This window comes from Vanacampus margaritifer, chromosome 1 (assembly GCF_051991255.1).
Source record: "Vanacampus margaritifer isolate UIUO_Vmar chromosome 1, RoL_Vmar_1.0, whole genome shotgun sequence".
Classification (NCBI taxonomy): domain Eukaryota; kingdom Metazoa; phylum Chordata; class Actinopteri; order Syngnathiformes; family Syngnathidae; genus Vanacampus; species Vanacampus margaritifer.
Genome location: NC_135432.1, coordinates 5,454,598 through 5,470,000, shown reverse-complemented (window position 1 = coordinate 5,470,000; position 15,403 = coordinate 5,454,598). Strand labels below are relative to the sequence as shown.

General features: G+C 41.2%; 1 protein-coding gene across 1 annotated transcript in view; it reads right to left on the bottom strand.

Annotated features, from left to right (window-relative positions):
- Nucleotides 1-15,143, bottom strand: part of atp6ap1lb (ATPase H+ transporting accessory protein 1 like b) — a 22,874-nt gene extending 7,731 nt beyond the window's left edge. The window contains exons 1-3 of the mRNA XM_077546501.1: nucleotides 14,942-15,143; nucleotides 1,262-1,299; nucleotides 690-772 (exon numbers count right to left, since the gene is read on the bottom strand). Of these exons, the coding sequence (XP_077402627.1) occupies nucleotides 690-772; nucleotides 1,262-1,299; nucleotides 14,942-15,075 (255 nt within the window). The 5' untranslated portion in view covers nucleotides 15,076-15,143. The remainder of the gene's footprint in view (nucleotides 1-689; nucleotides 773-1,261; nucleotides 1,300-14,941) is intronic.
- Nucleotides 15,144-15,403: the final 260 nt, after the last annotated feature.

The following is a 15,403-nucleotide window of genomic DNA, read 5'->3' as shown; positions in this document are numbered from 1 at the left end:
TGTCGCCCTAGCTCTAAAAAGCTTGTAATTAATTGACTGTTATAATTAGTGTCTACTTTAATTTTTAACTGGTGCTTCACTATAACCGCAAAGTGAGAGTGTCACAATTAGAGTTGGATATGAGTCAGTCAGGAGCAGATGTGTGCTGTGAGGATTCACTGAGGAAAACATGATGTACAGTGCAGCAGCCTATACACCAGGAGCTCCTCCATCGTTTTTAATCTCTTTGCTCTGAGCCTACATCACATCGGAAGGCATTTGTGCTAATCCAGCACTCTTTTACAAGATATTTACTGCGACTTTTCTGTCATCATTTATGAATTACAGAGTCACGAAGGGTAGTCATATGGTCCATATTGTTTTTCATGCCTGGAATAGTCACCTTTGTGATTGCGTAACATGAAAAGAAACAGAAACTCCATAGGATCCTTTATTCTATATAAAAAGATTTAAGCGCGGCATCAGTAGCATATGGCCACACAGATGCGTCATTCAGAATGGTGCTGTGTGTGCGTGCGTGGCACACAAAGACGTTCGTTTGGTGAATGTGACACCAAGGAATATTCTCACATCCAAGGTCACGCACAGTGGCGGAGTGCTTCGTTTGGTTTTCATGCACATACCAAGACGTGGCCGCACAGATGAAGACAAAACAGCAGAGAGCCAGCAAATGGTGTGGGTGTGTGTACCTGCAGGATTCTCCTGAGTGGGTTTTCATCTTCAGGCGTCAAAAAAACCTCTTCACTTTCTAAGCCATATTCTCCACCCTGACCTGAAAACACATTTGGCGGGGAAAGGTTACATCAGCATACACATTAAGCTGATCCCGACGCTGCTGTGCAGATTGCAACGTAATCATAAAAGTTCCGTTCAGCCCCCTTTCTCACAAACACACACGCATGCGACTGACACAGATGCACAAATAGATCCTGCCTACACCTCCGTGCTCAAGCTCCTCTCTATTTCCAGTTGTTTTGCGTCATCCCTGTGACTCATCACCATTATTTACAAACATCCACATTTGGTTGCATCACTAGATCATCTAAATTGGAGCAGTGTTTATCTGTCGTTTTGTTAAACCATCTAAATATAAACACGCATTCCACCAGATTTAGGGTGCATAAAATAACATGCCTCCCACTTCGGTTTGCATTACAGACAGTGAAGCAAAGATGTGTGTTAGGAGCAAAATGCATTTGTCAGCATGGCCGGCTTTGATTGAATCAGGCCGTCCATCACGCCATGTTTGTCACTCACTTACTTGATGTGACTCTTGAGGCTTGTTTGGGGTTCTCTCTGCTGTGGAGAGAAGAAATAAGACAACATGAGATTCTGAGCGCACGGCAAGTAATGACACAATAAATATTAATTGAAAATGATATTCTGTAATCAGGCATGTGCACAGATAGCCCCCTAGTTGTGCTCCAGCACCAGCCATTTTACCCTGGTTGAGAAAATTGCCATCTGCGTGGAACAATTTCTTGTAATCAATTTCTATAGGAATAAAATATACCCACTCTGTCATCAAGTTCCCACAAAAGTGCCTGGATATCAGATGAGTATTTTATTTGTATTATTTTGGCAATAGCTGCTCTGCAGTGCACACAAGGGTGTGTAGACTTTTTAAATCCACTGTAGCTTCCCTTCACCTCCTTTATAGAGAGCTTTATTGACGGACTGAGTTGATTGTGGTAACAGAAATTAATACTTAATCATTTGTCACATGAGGTGTGGCGTTAGAAGCCAAATGCAGACAAGACACGGGAGTTAAGAAGCAGAGGGTCTTTATATACAAGAACACAAAGTAACAACAGATAGGAGGGGTGGATTGGAGAAAACACTTGATGGAGAAACTGTGAGTACCGACAAAAATGTCATTCAGTAACTCGCTAGAGCAATTCACAACTTTATATGACAAAAAAAAGGCCTATATAACAGAATAAGTGTGACTAGACAAACAAAGAGTGGCTAAAACCATAGTACCATAGCAACTGACAACATCATCATCATAAGTTATCTTTACTTATGTAGCGCTTTCAAAGGGACATAGCAACTGCATAGCAACTACAAATTAAGAATGACTAGGCAAATACATTGTCATCATCATCAGGGACATCTAAACTCCATAGCAACTACAAATATCATCACAATGGAAATGGTAACTGCATAGTAACTGCCAACATCATCATCCTAAGGGAATGAAATAAGTGTGACTAGACAAAAAAAGAGTGGCTAAACAGTACCATAGCAACTGACAACATCATCATCATAAGTTATCTTTACTTATGTAGCGCTTTCAAAGGGTCATAGCAACTGCATAGCAACTACAAATTATGAATGACTAGGCAAATATATCATCATCATCATCATCAGGGACATATCAACTCCATAGCAACTACAAATATCATCACAATGGACATTGTAACGGCATAGTAACTGTCAACATCAGCATCCTAGGGGAATGAAATAAGTGTGACTAGACAAAAAAAGAGTGGCTAAAACAGTACCATAGCAACTGACAACATCATCATCATAAGTTATCTTTACTTATGTAGCGCTTTCAAAGGGTCATAGCAACTGCATAGCAACTACAAATTATGAATGACTAGGCAAATATATCATCATCATCAGGGACATATAAACTCCATAGCAACTACATATACCATCACAATGGACATGGTCACTGCATAGTAACTACCAACATCATCATCCTAGGGGAATGAAATAAGTGTGACTAGACAAAAAAGAGTGGCTAAAACAGTACCATAGCAACTGACAACATCATCATCATAAGTTATCTTTACTTATGTAGCGCTTTCAAAGGGTCATAGCAACTGCATAGCAACTACTAATTAAGAATGACTAGGCAAATATATCCTCCTCCTCATCATCATCATCATCAGAGACATATTAACTCCATAGCAACTACATATACCATCACAATGGACATGGTCACTGCATAGTAACTGCCAACATCATCATCCTAAGGGAATTAAATAAGAGTGACTAGACAAAATAAGGGTTACAAATATATCATAATCATAACGGACATAGCAACTGCATGGCAACTACAAATATCACAACAGATATAGCAAACACATAGTAACTGACAATCAACACAATGATCATCATCATATGGGATATAGCAACTGCACGGCAACTACAAATATCAAAACGGGTAAAGCAACTGCATAGTAATTGACAGTTTCAACATCATAACAACGCAATGACCCCACAATCCAACCCAAAATCATAACATAATTTTGGCAGTGGGTACCCTTTTTTAGACTTAAGCACCTGCCCCCATTAATGTCTGAGCACATGCTTGTCCATAATGTTTACATGTTTTAGCAGGAATCTCAGGAGTCAAACAAAGAATTAGTAAAGTATTGTAATAAAGTTATTTGTGGTAATGATAAAACACATTGGCAACATCGCAAGACCATTTTATGTTTTCTGTACATATAAACTCAGATTATGACTTCACATATGACCCTTTCTTTCGGCAAGTCAATATTGCTTTGCATGGAAGCATTTGAGTCTCTGGTGGACTGCTAATTACTGATGTGGTACTGACCCATATATTGCTGCAGGGCCATAGCAGAAATGCGTTTCCTTCACGTGTGTGTGTCCCAAGCCAGCAGCTGCTCTCAGGCAGTCCTACACTGCCTCAGTCAAGCTAATCCTGTTCCTGTTAACGGTCCAATCAAAGACGTCACACAGAGGAAATTGGCTTACTGGGCGGCACTGGATGGGCCCGGTCTACTTGTCTATATGCTTTGCTTGAACTATGTGGTCTCTTTGCTGGTCTGTAGGTAATCATCAAGGACGCTCGCTAATCCCCACACAATAGCTTGTGATAATTGACCTCTTAAAGACCTTTCGCAGGTAGCAGGAAGTGTCAGCTCACCGAATGACAGCAATTAGGACACCTTAGTTGTGCATAAACGCCTGTGGGATCAAATAAGAGACATTGCTGGAATCAACGCATGTTGGAATAAATATTCATATCGAGTTCAAGCACTCAAAAGTCAGTCATGGTCACCTGATGTCAAAGAGTATTATCATGTTTAGTTTTATCTAGAGGTGCAACAATTAATTGCAAAATCGACAACAAATCAATTAGCAAATTTCTAAATGTTTGGAATTTCAGCCTTTCAGCAGTAAATATTATCTTTGTGTTTGACCAAATAAGACATTTACAAATGTCTGATTTTACTTTGGAACAGTTGTGTAGTGGTTCCTGGAGAAGTGGGTATACTATCAATTTTCACCATTTTTTTTTTTTAAGTAGTCCAGTAAAACGTCCTCTTTTAGAAATGGTGACATGTAAGAATTAAAAATCTGGCATTTGTACTTACTTGCTCACAATAATAAAATTATCATAACTTGTTAAGAACAGTTTGGTAACACAAGCAGCCTGAAATAGTTTTGTCACGAGGCAAACATAAAGTATATGTCATAAAACAAATCACAATATTTAGTGAACAATGAACAAAAAGTGAAGGACTGATCAGGGTGTATCTGGACGGATTTAGAAGAAATTGCTTTGGAAGAACAATGATCAACATTCTTGCCTATTTTCTGACATGTTATGGTCCAAAAAAGTGTTAACTGAGTTTGATAATTGAATTTTTTTAAATTATGTTTATACAATTATTCAATTAATAAAAAAAAATGATAAAAAAAATATTATACAATAATTGTTTGCCACAGCCTTAGTTTTGTCTCATATGGTGACTTTTACACTAATAGACAGAGCGATCTAAGCTTAGTCCATTTACCAATTACCATTTGCCTGGTGCGCTCTTGGAAAATTATATATATGTGACATCCATTTTTTTTTTTTTTTATGCTAAATGATGTAGTTTTGGCCACATTCATGGAGAAGAAAATCTTTTGACGTCAGTGAGATGTTCAGCCCATTTTATAGTTGGTGGGTTTTGCCCCAAAGGTTGTTGTTGTTTTTTCCTGGCTCTTGCATCCAAGTGCTGAGCACAATGACTCAGATACGGATAGGGAGTGTTAGAATTTACCTATAGAGCAGATAAACAGGATTGGGCTTAATGATTTAATTTGCTACATAGCATGTGATTTGATGACAACACTTGTACTCATTTTCTTTGCATAACAATAGTACTTTTTTCCTTTCCCCCAAAAAGCCTGATGTTTTGTTTTGTTTTAACTAAAATTGACTGCTATTTCTAACTGGTGATAATTCCCTCTTCCTTGACAAAGGCCCCAATTCCATCCGAGGAAAATCAGCCCCAAAGCACGATCTTGCCACCAACATGCTTCATGCAAGGTAGGGTGTTTGTTTTTTTCCCCCGCCTAACATCTGACCATGACTAATTTTCCACAAGCGTTTGTTTTTGCAGAAATGTCCAAACCAAGGCTGTCCATCTGCAAGAACTGCAAACAGTATCGCAGGTTGCCAAATGTATTAGTGTAAGAGTCTCAACGGTCTGGGACAGGTATCCGCCCATCTGGTGCAGTTCCCACCTGGGCAATGTTTTGTAGTTCGGTGCCAGGTGGATTAGGATTAGTGGTGAACACAGGCCAGGTCGACTGAAGTCTGACCACGGAGAGACAACGGCCACAAGCAAAATGAAGAGATTAACGAAGATTAATGAAGTCACATTCTGCAGTATCCTGGACTGTACGAATGCTCGCTGACCATCTCAAGCAACAATTCAACGAAAAAACAAACAAAATGCCAGTGCATACATGGCCATGTCATGTACTTTCCCTCCCCAAAGCTTCTTCTCAACCCCCCAACCTACATTCACTGGTTTGCCATTAACTCCCTAAACAGTAGACTCACAATTCAATACAAATACGTATAGCATTTTCCCTTAAAATTGCATTAAAATAATGGCAGTTTTCTATTCTCATATTCTTCTCATTTCCAATTTCTAGTTCCTGATCATAAAACAGACACCTCCATGTAGTGATACCTTAAAATAGACACCCAAACATGCTAACACGCTAACCCAGGCTGACTTGCATTCAAAATGAGAATTTACTATCAAAAATTTAGGCCCTATATTTTGCCTAGGAACGGTGACGATTAATGCTAGTTGCTAAAACTGGTGTAGAAATGCAGTCCAAAATATTGTTTGTTTCAAGTCAGCCTTAACTTCGCTAATCAGGTACTGTAGGTTCCCACTTTGAAGAAAAATAAGCTGAACCATGCCAAGCCAAGGGCTTGATGATGGCTTAGCTGCAGATTGGAGTAGCTCATCTCAGTCGAATAACAGCTACAGAGAGGAAAAGAAAAGGGGAAAAAAGCGAAGAACAAAAACAAACTAAAACGTAGCTCTCTCCATCCGTCACACCTAGCCAGGCCTCAGCTGGCCAAAAGGGACCAGAGGAGTGCACAAGTGCGAGCTAAAGCCCTGGCGTTTGTTCTTGTGCCAGTTTTGCGAGGTCAGCAACCCGGGACTGCTGCGGCCGCGTCATTGGCTGAGCCTGTCACACGGTGCCGAAGTGCTGAACATGCCCTTTTATATAATGGACACCACCCCTTTGGCTCACCTCACTCCCTCTTGATGTGTCTCTGAAATTTGAACACGCCCGCCAATGTGCCACCTGATGTCATGAGCATGTTATGATTTGAGCACAAAGGACTCTGGGGGACTGGAGAACATATCTGTCACATAAACGTTCACGTTGTTGCTTTTTGTATTTGAGCAAGAATTTATGACGTGCTGAGAGAAACCTCAGCTAAGGACCCTCGACATACTGATGAAAGTGTCATTCAGTAACTCTCGCTTAGGACAATGCACAATTCTATGACAGGAAAAAAAGGCCTAAAAATAAAACAAAATTAGTGAGACTAGACAACTTCAGAGTGGCTCGCACAGTACCATAGCAACGGCATTGAAACAGACATCATCATCATCGTATGCGAAATAGCAACTGCGGAGCATCTATGAAATAAGAGTGTCAAATACATCATCGTGATCATAAATGACATAGTAACCGCATAGCAACTACAAATATCATCACAACTGATATAGAACTGCATAGCACCTGAAAACACCATCGTCATAAGGGACATAGCAAGTGCATGGCATCTATGAAATAAGAGTGACAAATACATCATCGTGATCATAAATGACATAGTAACCGCATAGCAACTACAAATATCATCACAACTGATATAGAACTGCATAATACCTGAAAACACCATCATCATAAGGGACATAGCAAGTGCATGGCATCTATGAAATAAGAGTGACAAATACATCATCATGATCATAAATGTCATAGTAACTGCATAGCAACTACAAATATCATCACAACTCATATAGAACTGCATAATACCTGAAAACACCATCGTCATAAGGGACATAGCAAGTGCATGGCATCTATGAAATAAGAGTGACAAATACATCATCATGATCATAAATGTCATAGTAACTGCATAGCAACTACAAATATCATCACAACTGATATAGAACTGCATAGTACCTGAAAACACCATCATCATAAGGGACATAGCAAGTGCAAATATCACAACAGACATATCAACAACGTCGACATCATAACCACACAATGACCCCATGATCGAACCCAAAACAGAGTCATAGCATAATTTTGGCAATGGGTGTTCTTTTTTTGGGACTTGAGCACCTGCCCCCATCAATGTCTGAGCAACAATTTATGAAACAGTACAAACATGCATAAAACTTCATAGGTGATGGACAATTAGCTGACATTTGTCACACACATAACGACCAGAGGGCAAACATAGACTACATTTTTAACAATCCATGAATTATCTATTGCAGTGGTTCTCTACCGTTTTCCCACCATGTAAAAAACATGAAAATGAAGTAACATAAGAATAGGAGTTTATCAAAATGAGTGGATTTACCCCCTAAAAAGTGTATTGTAAGATACTGTAACATTATGAACAGTTTGAACATTAACACTGCACTTAAATATTTTCAGCTATTTGATGATGACCTCATGCCATCTCTCATTGGTGCTATACAACGCACGCTAGTATCAAGTTCTCTGGCATCATTTGATGATGCACAGTCGGGTCTGATTCAACTCCCTGAAAGTCCTGTACTGTTCATTTAATTAATTTAATACCCATTTCATATTAACAGCTCTACTTTAAAGCAAATGACATGAATGTGTCCTATAAGCACTCATAATATGAGTTGCACTAAAATTATATGGGGCCACATGGTAGAATATGAAATGAGCATGTCTGAGTGGGTTGTAGTCTCTGATTTGACCCCTCTATGTGGAGTTGGCATATGTTCGCCCTGTTGAATTTTGAACTCAACATTCCATAGAAATGCATGTTAGGATAATTGAATACCAAATTGAACTGCGATGATGGTAAGGTAGCCATCATAAAACAAAGTCTTGTAGCTACAGGTGCATCTTTCCTCTTAATGAAGCAATAATAGATCACTAAGGTGCAAAACCACATTATGGGAGGTTCAATTCTGGGCAATAACTATGACATCACAAGTATTTCCTCCTCTTAAATAGATCAATCAAGATCTGAAATGCCATAGGTGACCGCGTTGAACATTTCTTGGTATGGGCTGAATGCTGCCTCACTCCATCATCGAATTGTTTATTTATTGTTTTTAATACCAGGAAGAAAGTTTGAATCAAATCTCTTTTTCTGTACAGTGTTCCCTCGCGGTTCACTTTCCGCGGCCATTTTTTAGTTGTTTTTTTTTTACAGTAATGTACCTTTTTTTATGAAGGTTTGAACATTGAGAAGGTTTGAACAAGAGAGAAATGTGAGAACATGTAAATGCCTCGATTAGTAAAGTTTATAAACTGTGTGGTGAGGGGTTTTAGAGCCTTAAAACATATATAATAAATGTAAAACATAATGCTAACTACTTCGGGGATTTCATTTATTGCGGGTATTTTTCAACAACCCGGCTACAGAAGCTAGCTCTTGGGACGCGGAATGTCACCTCTCTGGCGGCGAAGGAGCCCGAGCTGGTGTGTGAGGCGGAGAAATTCCGACTAGATATGGTCAGACTCTCCTCCACACACGGCTTGGGCTCCGGTACCAATACTCTCTCAAAACTCTTCCACTCTGGAGTTGCCCATGGTGAGAGCCGCAGAGCAGGTGTGGGCATTCTTATTGACCCCCCCCCCCGGCTTGGCGCCTGTACGATGGGGTTTACCCCCGGTAGATGAGAGGGTAGCCTCCCTCCGCCTGCGGGTGGGGGAAACGGGTCCTGACTGTTTGTGCATATGCACCAAACAGCCGTTCAGAATACCCACCCTTTTTGGAGTCCTTGGAGGGTGTGCTGGAGAGCGCTCCCCCTGGGGACTCCCTCGTTCTGCTGGGGGACTTCAACGCTCACGTGGGCAATGACAGTGAGACCTGAAGGGGCGTGATTGAGAGGAACAGCCCCCCCCCCGATCAGAAACCGAGTGGTGTTCTGTTATTGGACTTCTGTGCTCATCACGGATTGCCCATAACAAACACCATCTTCAAACATTAGGGTGTCCGTATGTGCACTTGGCATCAGGACACCCTTGGCCGCAGTTCGATGATCGACTTTGTAGTCGTGTCATCGGATTTGCATGTTTCGGACACTCGGGTGAAGAGAGAGGCGGATCTGTCAACTGATCACCACGGTGGTGTGTTGGCTCCAATGGCAGGGGGAAGATGCTGGTCAGACCTGGTAAACCCAAACGTATTATGAAAGTTTGCTCCAGCAGAACTTCTCCCTTGTACCGGTGGAGGTGGGGGACATTGAGTCCGAGTGGACCCTGTTTTGCGCCTCCATTGTCGAGGTGGCCGATTGGAGCTGTGGCTGTACAGTAAGGTGGTAAGGGGGACCGGAGAGTGTGCTCCAACTACTGTATAGAGCAGAGGTGGGCATCGAGGGCCGGAGTCCTGCAGGTTTTGCATGTTGCCCTTCTCCAACACAGCTGATATATGATCAGCTCATCAGGAAGCTCTGCATAAACCTGATAACGATCCTGTTGATTGGAATCAGCTTGTGTTGGAAGTGAGAAACCTCCAAAACCTGCAGGACTCCGGCCCTCGAGGACCGAGATTGCCCACCTCTGGTATAGAGGGATCACACTCCTCAGCCTCCCAGGTAAGGTATATTCAGGGGTGCTGGAGAGGAGGGTCTGTCGGGAAGTTGAATCTTGGATTCAGGAGGAGCAGTGTGGTTTTCGTCCCGGCCGTGAGACAGTGGACCAGCTCAGGGTCCTCGAGGGTGCATGGGAGTTCACCCAACCGGTCTACATGTGTTTTGTGGATTTGGAGAAGGGGAATCCTGTGGGGGGTGCTTCAGGAGTTCGGGGTACCGAGCCCCCTGATACGGGTTGTTTGGTCCCTGTACGACCGATGTCGGAGTTTTTTTTTCTTTTCTTTTTTCTTTTCTTTTTTTTCTGGAGAGCTCAGTATTGTTCATTCGGTAATTTTACCGATTTGACATGTCATCATCATTGCTCTCCTTTTTATATATATATATATATATATATATATATATTTATTTATTTATTTTTTTGTATTTATTTTTTTGTATTTTTTTTTTTTTGTATGTGGGTGAATATGTGTATGTGCGTGTGTGCATGCGTGCGTGCGAGTGTGTGTGTATTCATTAGTTCACCTAAAACCTATAAAAAAGAAAAAATAAATAAAAAATTTTAAAAAAACGATGTCGGAGTTTTTTTTTCTTTTCTTTTTTCTTTTCTTTTTTTTCTGGAGAGCTCAGTATTGTTCGTTCGGTAATTTTACCGATTTGACATGTCATCATCATTGGTCTCCTTTTTTATATATATATATATATATATATATATATTTATTTATTTTTTTGTATTTTTTTTTTGTATGTGGGTGAATATGTGTATGTGTGTGTGTGCATGCGTGCGTGCGAGTGTGTGTGTATTCATTAGTTCACCTAAAACCTATAAAAAATAAAAAATAAATAAAAAATTTAAAAAAACGATGTCGGAGTTTTTTTTTCTTTTCTTTTTTCTTTTCTTTTTTTTCTGGAGAGCTCAGTATTGTTCATTCGGTAATTTTACCGATTTGACATGTCATCATCATTGCTCTCCTTTTTTTATATATATATATATATTTATTTATTTTTTTGTATTTCTTCTTGTATTTTTTTTTTGTATGTGGGTGAATATGTGTATGTGCGTGTGTGCATGCGTGCGTGAGAGTGTGTGTGTATTCATTAGTTCACCTAAAACCTATAAAAAAGAAAAAATAAATAAAAAAAATTAAAAAACGATGTCGGAGTTTGGTCCGCATTGCCGGCAGTAAGTCGTATTCGTTCCCAGTGAGGGTTGGACTCCGCCAAGGCTGCCCTTTGCCACCGATTCTGTTCATAGCTTTTATGGACAGAATTTCTAGCGCGCAGCCGAAGCGTTGAGAGGGTCCGGTTTGGTGGCCTCAGTATAGCATCTCTGCTTTTTACAGATGATGTGGTGCTGTTGGCTTCATCAAGCCGTGATTTCCAACTCTCAAGTGTCAAAACCCATGAACGCTTCATATGCTGCAGAGTTCAAATGAGATTTTGCCAGTAAAACTCATGAGTCATTAGTTTCTGGATCAATAGAATAATGCATTTGATTGACAGATTATTTCAACCGTTAACTGTTGCTTTTTTTAATCTTATGTTTCCACTAATCACAGATTGGTCTGATGCAAATCCAAGATTTTTCACATATAATCTGTTGCTATATTTAGGTCAGTGTGCCAGTGTTTGAAAGGATAATTTCTAGGATATATTTAAGCACATGTTGACACTCCCACCCCCCAAAATCTGAATAGACAGCAAAATACGGTTTAACATTTAATCTTGATGCAACGCCACTTTGTTGCCCTCCTTAGCAACTGTCTGCATTTGCAGGTCAGCTGTCACACAAGTGCATCTGTATGTTCTACCACCTTTAATCTACATTATCTGCATATATTTATACTTTTAATGCCATGACTTTTTCTCTTGCTTCTCTTTCAGCCAATCAGATGCTATTTGGGAGTTTTTAGAAAAAGCGAGGCGTACAAGGCTGCTCTTACATAACAACATGGTGAGTGTGTCAGAGCTGAAAATGATGCTGCAACTTGGGGACCCGACAAGGAGCTGTCACATTACTAAGGTTACGCACGATGTTTGATCCTGGACATATGGGATCAAACTTCAGACTACCCTTCACATGAAAGTAATGCAGCAGATGGCTGTGAAAGTTAAAAACAAACCTTTAGTGCGCATTGTACTCTTGTTGCTTTCACTATGAGAAAATACTGTAGAATTCATGTCATTTTTCATAGCCAGTCTAAAACAGCAATTCTGGAATCATGATAATCATCATTACTATTAGGACATTATTATTATGAGGCGTAAAATAGGGGCGCAAAAAAAAAAAACACACTAAATTTTACATTAGTAAATTAAGGCCATCCATCCATCAAATTCATTTTCAATACACATGTTTCTCCTGAGCCACAACAGTTGATTGCAAATAAGACGCATTGCGAATAAAGCATTGAAAGGGAATTCATCCCACACAAATTTACTCAGTGGGGCTCTGAGGTCTGCAGACTCGGGTCATTTAGTAAAAGCAAACATGGTGAAGCTGCATTTAACTTTGTGCTGAACGCAAATGTAATGAACTGCCAATAGAGGTGAAGTTAGTGAGTATGCTAAATGCTTTTAAATCCACGTTTTTTTATTTTGTTTTTTAAATTGCTTTTTCCTCCCATACCTTTGATTAAGGTATTTGTAAACATTTTGTAATCTTTTTATTTCCTTTTGCTAATTTTAGAAACCTACATTTATTTCTTTACTTTTAAAGTCTTCTGTTAACGTGTTTAAATGTTGTCAATGTTCGTTCTTTAAGTAATTTTGCTGTTGTGCTTGTAAATGCATTTAGGTCAATGGATGTTAACCTGGGGTTTGATCGAACCCCAGGGGTTCGGCGGTGGTCAAGTCACCCACCTGACTCATATGATTCGTGATGACACGATGTTGTTGTCGATGTTGCTGTGAATTTGTGATTTGCTCAATAGTCAACTTGTGGCTTTCGTGATGATACGTCGTGTGATTTCTTTATTATTTTAATCCCTTAAATGAATTCACATGTATAACAGAACGTATGGTGTTCCACAGGGTTCAATTCTGGGGCCTCTGCTGTTTTCATTGTATCTACTGTCCCTGGGTTCCATATTAAGAAAACAGCACTGGTTGTTTTAAAGTGCTCTGTAAATAAAGTTGAGTTGAGAAATGAAACTCAGTGTCCTAACTGCATGAACTGCATTTGAAATCGAGCTATCTAGCAAAATTAGAGGAACACTTCTTTAAGATGCATGCAGATACAAGAACACAACACTTGCTTCAAGGTGACGAGAGCCAGATTTGATGAAAAGGCTACTCTCCCTGTTCATTTTGCTCACCAATAACATAGGCCCTATATGTCTTCAATTTGAAAAACAAACATTTTATTTTTCAATAAAGAAGGATTTGGTGAACGTACATAAGAAACTGGTGGGGTTGGTTTGGTACCTCCAACAAGTTTAACTCTTTGACTGCCAAAAACGTTAAATAACGTTTAGTAAAATCCTATGGAGGAGTGCCAAAGACGTTAAAAGACGTTTTTTTTTTCAAAACAGAGGTGAAACTAACCATTTTCTATTGTTGATTACTCAAAAACGGAATAAGGTAGAACCAAACTATCTTTCTGATGAAAGATGAGAGTCCAATCTTTCATTTGGTAGTATGTGTGTTTCCATAGTCCAAACACATCATTTTCTGTGGACCTTGAAAGATCAGTCAAAAATGCTTAAATCGGCTGGCACTGGCGGCATCCCTTTTCTGAAAACGTCTGGCAGTCAAAGAGTTAAGAACCAACGGCTTTAATGTTGTCTTTGCTTGCATTTGTTGTTGATAATGTGCTATATAAATAGAGCTTCCTTACTGTGTGACAGTCAACACTAGCAAAAGCAACTTGAAGCCTGCCTCTCGGCAAGTATTTTCAATTTTCTTTTGGTCCGCAGGGGGACTTGGAGCGTGACCCTCCAGTTCCAAAGATCAAGTCTCTGCAGATCAAGTACAGCAGGACCTGACCTGTTGTGCCCCTTTGTTTAGGATGTATCTGTCCATATCTGCCTTTTATTGGTGAATATAATCGTGTCAAGTGTTCATTCAGCTTGAGGAATTGGTGCCACTCAATTGTAAGCCATCACACAAAGCATGACATAGTTTCCAAAGCCTGACATGGCTTTGGTTCAATACTATTGGTCGTGTCTGTGATGACTGTGAACAAGCGTGTCCCATAGCTGCCGGCTCAGTCTCGACCTCGTAACACTGTTGTAAGTGCCTCTTGCGTTGGCCCCTGAATGTTTGATCCAAATTTGACCTGCAGGATTGCAACATGCAGACATGTCTGGCTACAATTCCATTCCCCCAATCCCCCCCCCCCCCCCGCCACTCTCGCTCTGTCACCCCCTCCACCTCTACTGCCCCTCCTCCCTCCTGCTTTCTCTCTCTCTCTCAATGACTGCATCAGTAAATTGACTCCAGCAGACCACCCCTGATGCATCCTCTCCTCCCTGTCCCATCCTTGTTTACCTTCTGCCCATGTCCCGCTCTCCTCCCTTTGTATGTCCTCACAACCCCTTCTCCAGCCTCATTTAGTGCCCTCGTTTGGGACCAACACTACTCTACGTAGACGAGCGCTTCATCTGTGATCGATGAGTGGCGTCTGATGCGGTCCCCAACACTGAGGCAAACAAAGGCTTGCAGCGCAGCCCTCGCTAAACGCCTTCACCGTTTATGACACCGCCAAGGTGAGATGGAGAGGCAAGACAATGGGGAGGAATACAAAGGAAAGAATTAACCTTACATCCCCACAACACACACACACACACACACGCACACACATCTTGTGCTCATAGCGATGGAGAGGAGGACGTCTTTACCTTCTGTCCAAGATTTCAGGCACTTCATCGTAGGTGAGTCCCGGCTGCAGCTCTTCCTCGGCCAGAGTCAGAGCAGGCCGGCTGAGAGCAGACAGCAAGGCGAAGGAGCACAGGAGGAATGCGTGTGCAGCCATTGAGACAATGAGAGGAGACTGCCGCTGCTGGAGCGCCGCTTCATAATCTGCTCTCCGAGCGGCGCCTGGTTCCCAGCTCCTGTGAGCAGCACTCGCCGCGGCCAATCAGCGACGAGCGCAGAGCATCGGCGTGCGTCACAGTCCCCTCGCTGCACCCTCCTCCTCCTCCTCCTCCTCCTCCTCCTCCTCAGCTTGTTTCACGCCGCTCACCCTCCCACATCCACTCCTGTGCTCTCCATCCACTCTGCCTCCGGCATGTACACAGGTAGCTGCAGGCCAGTCCCACATATAGGAAGCGTCTCGCTGCATTTCACATCCCGTCATACCT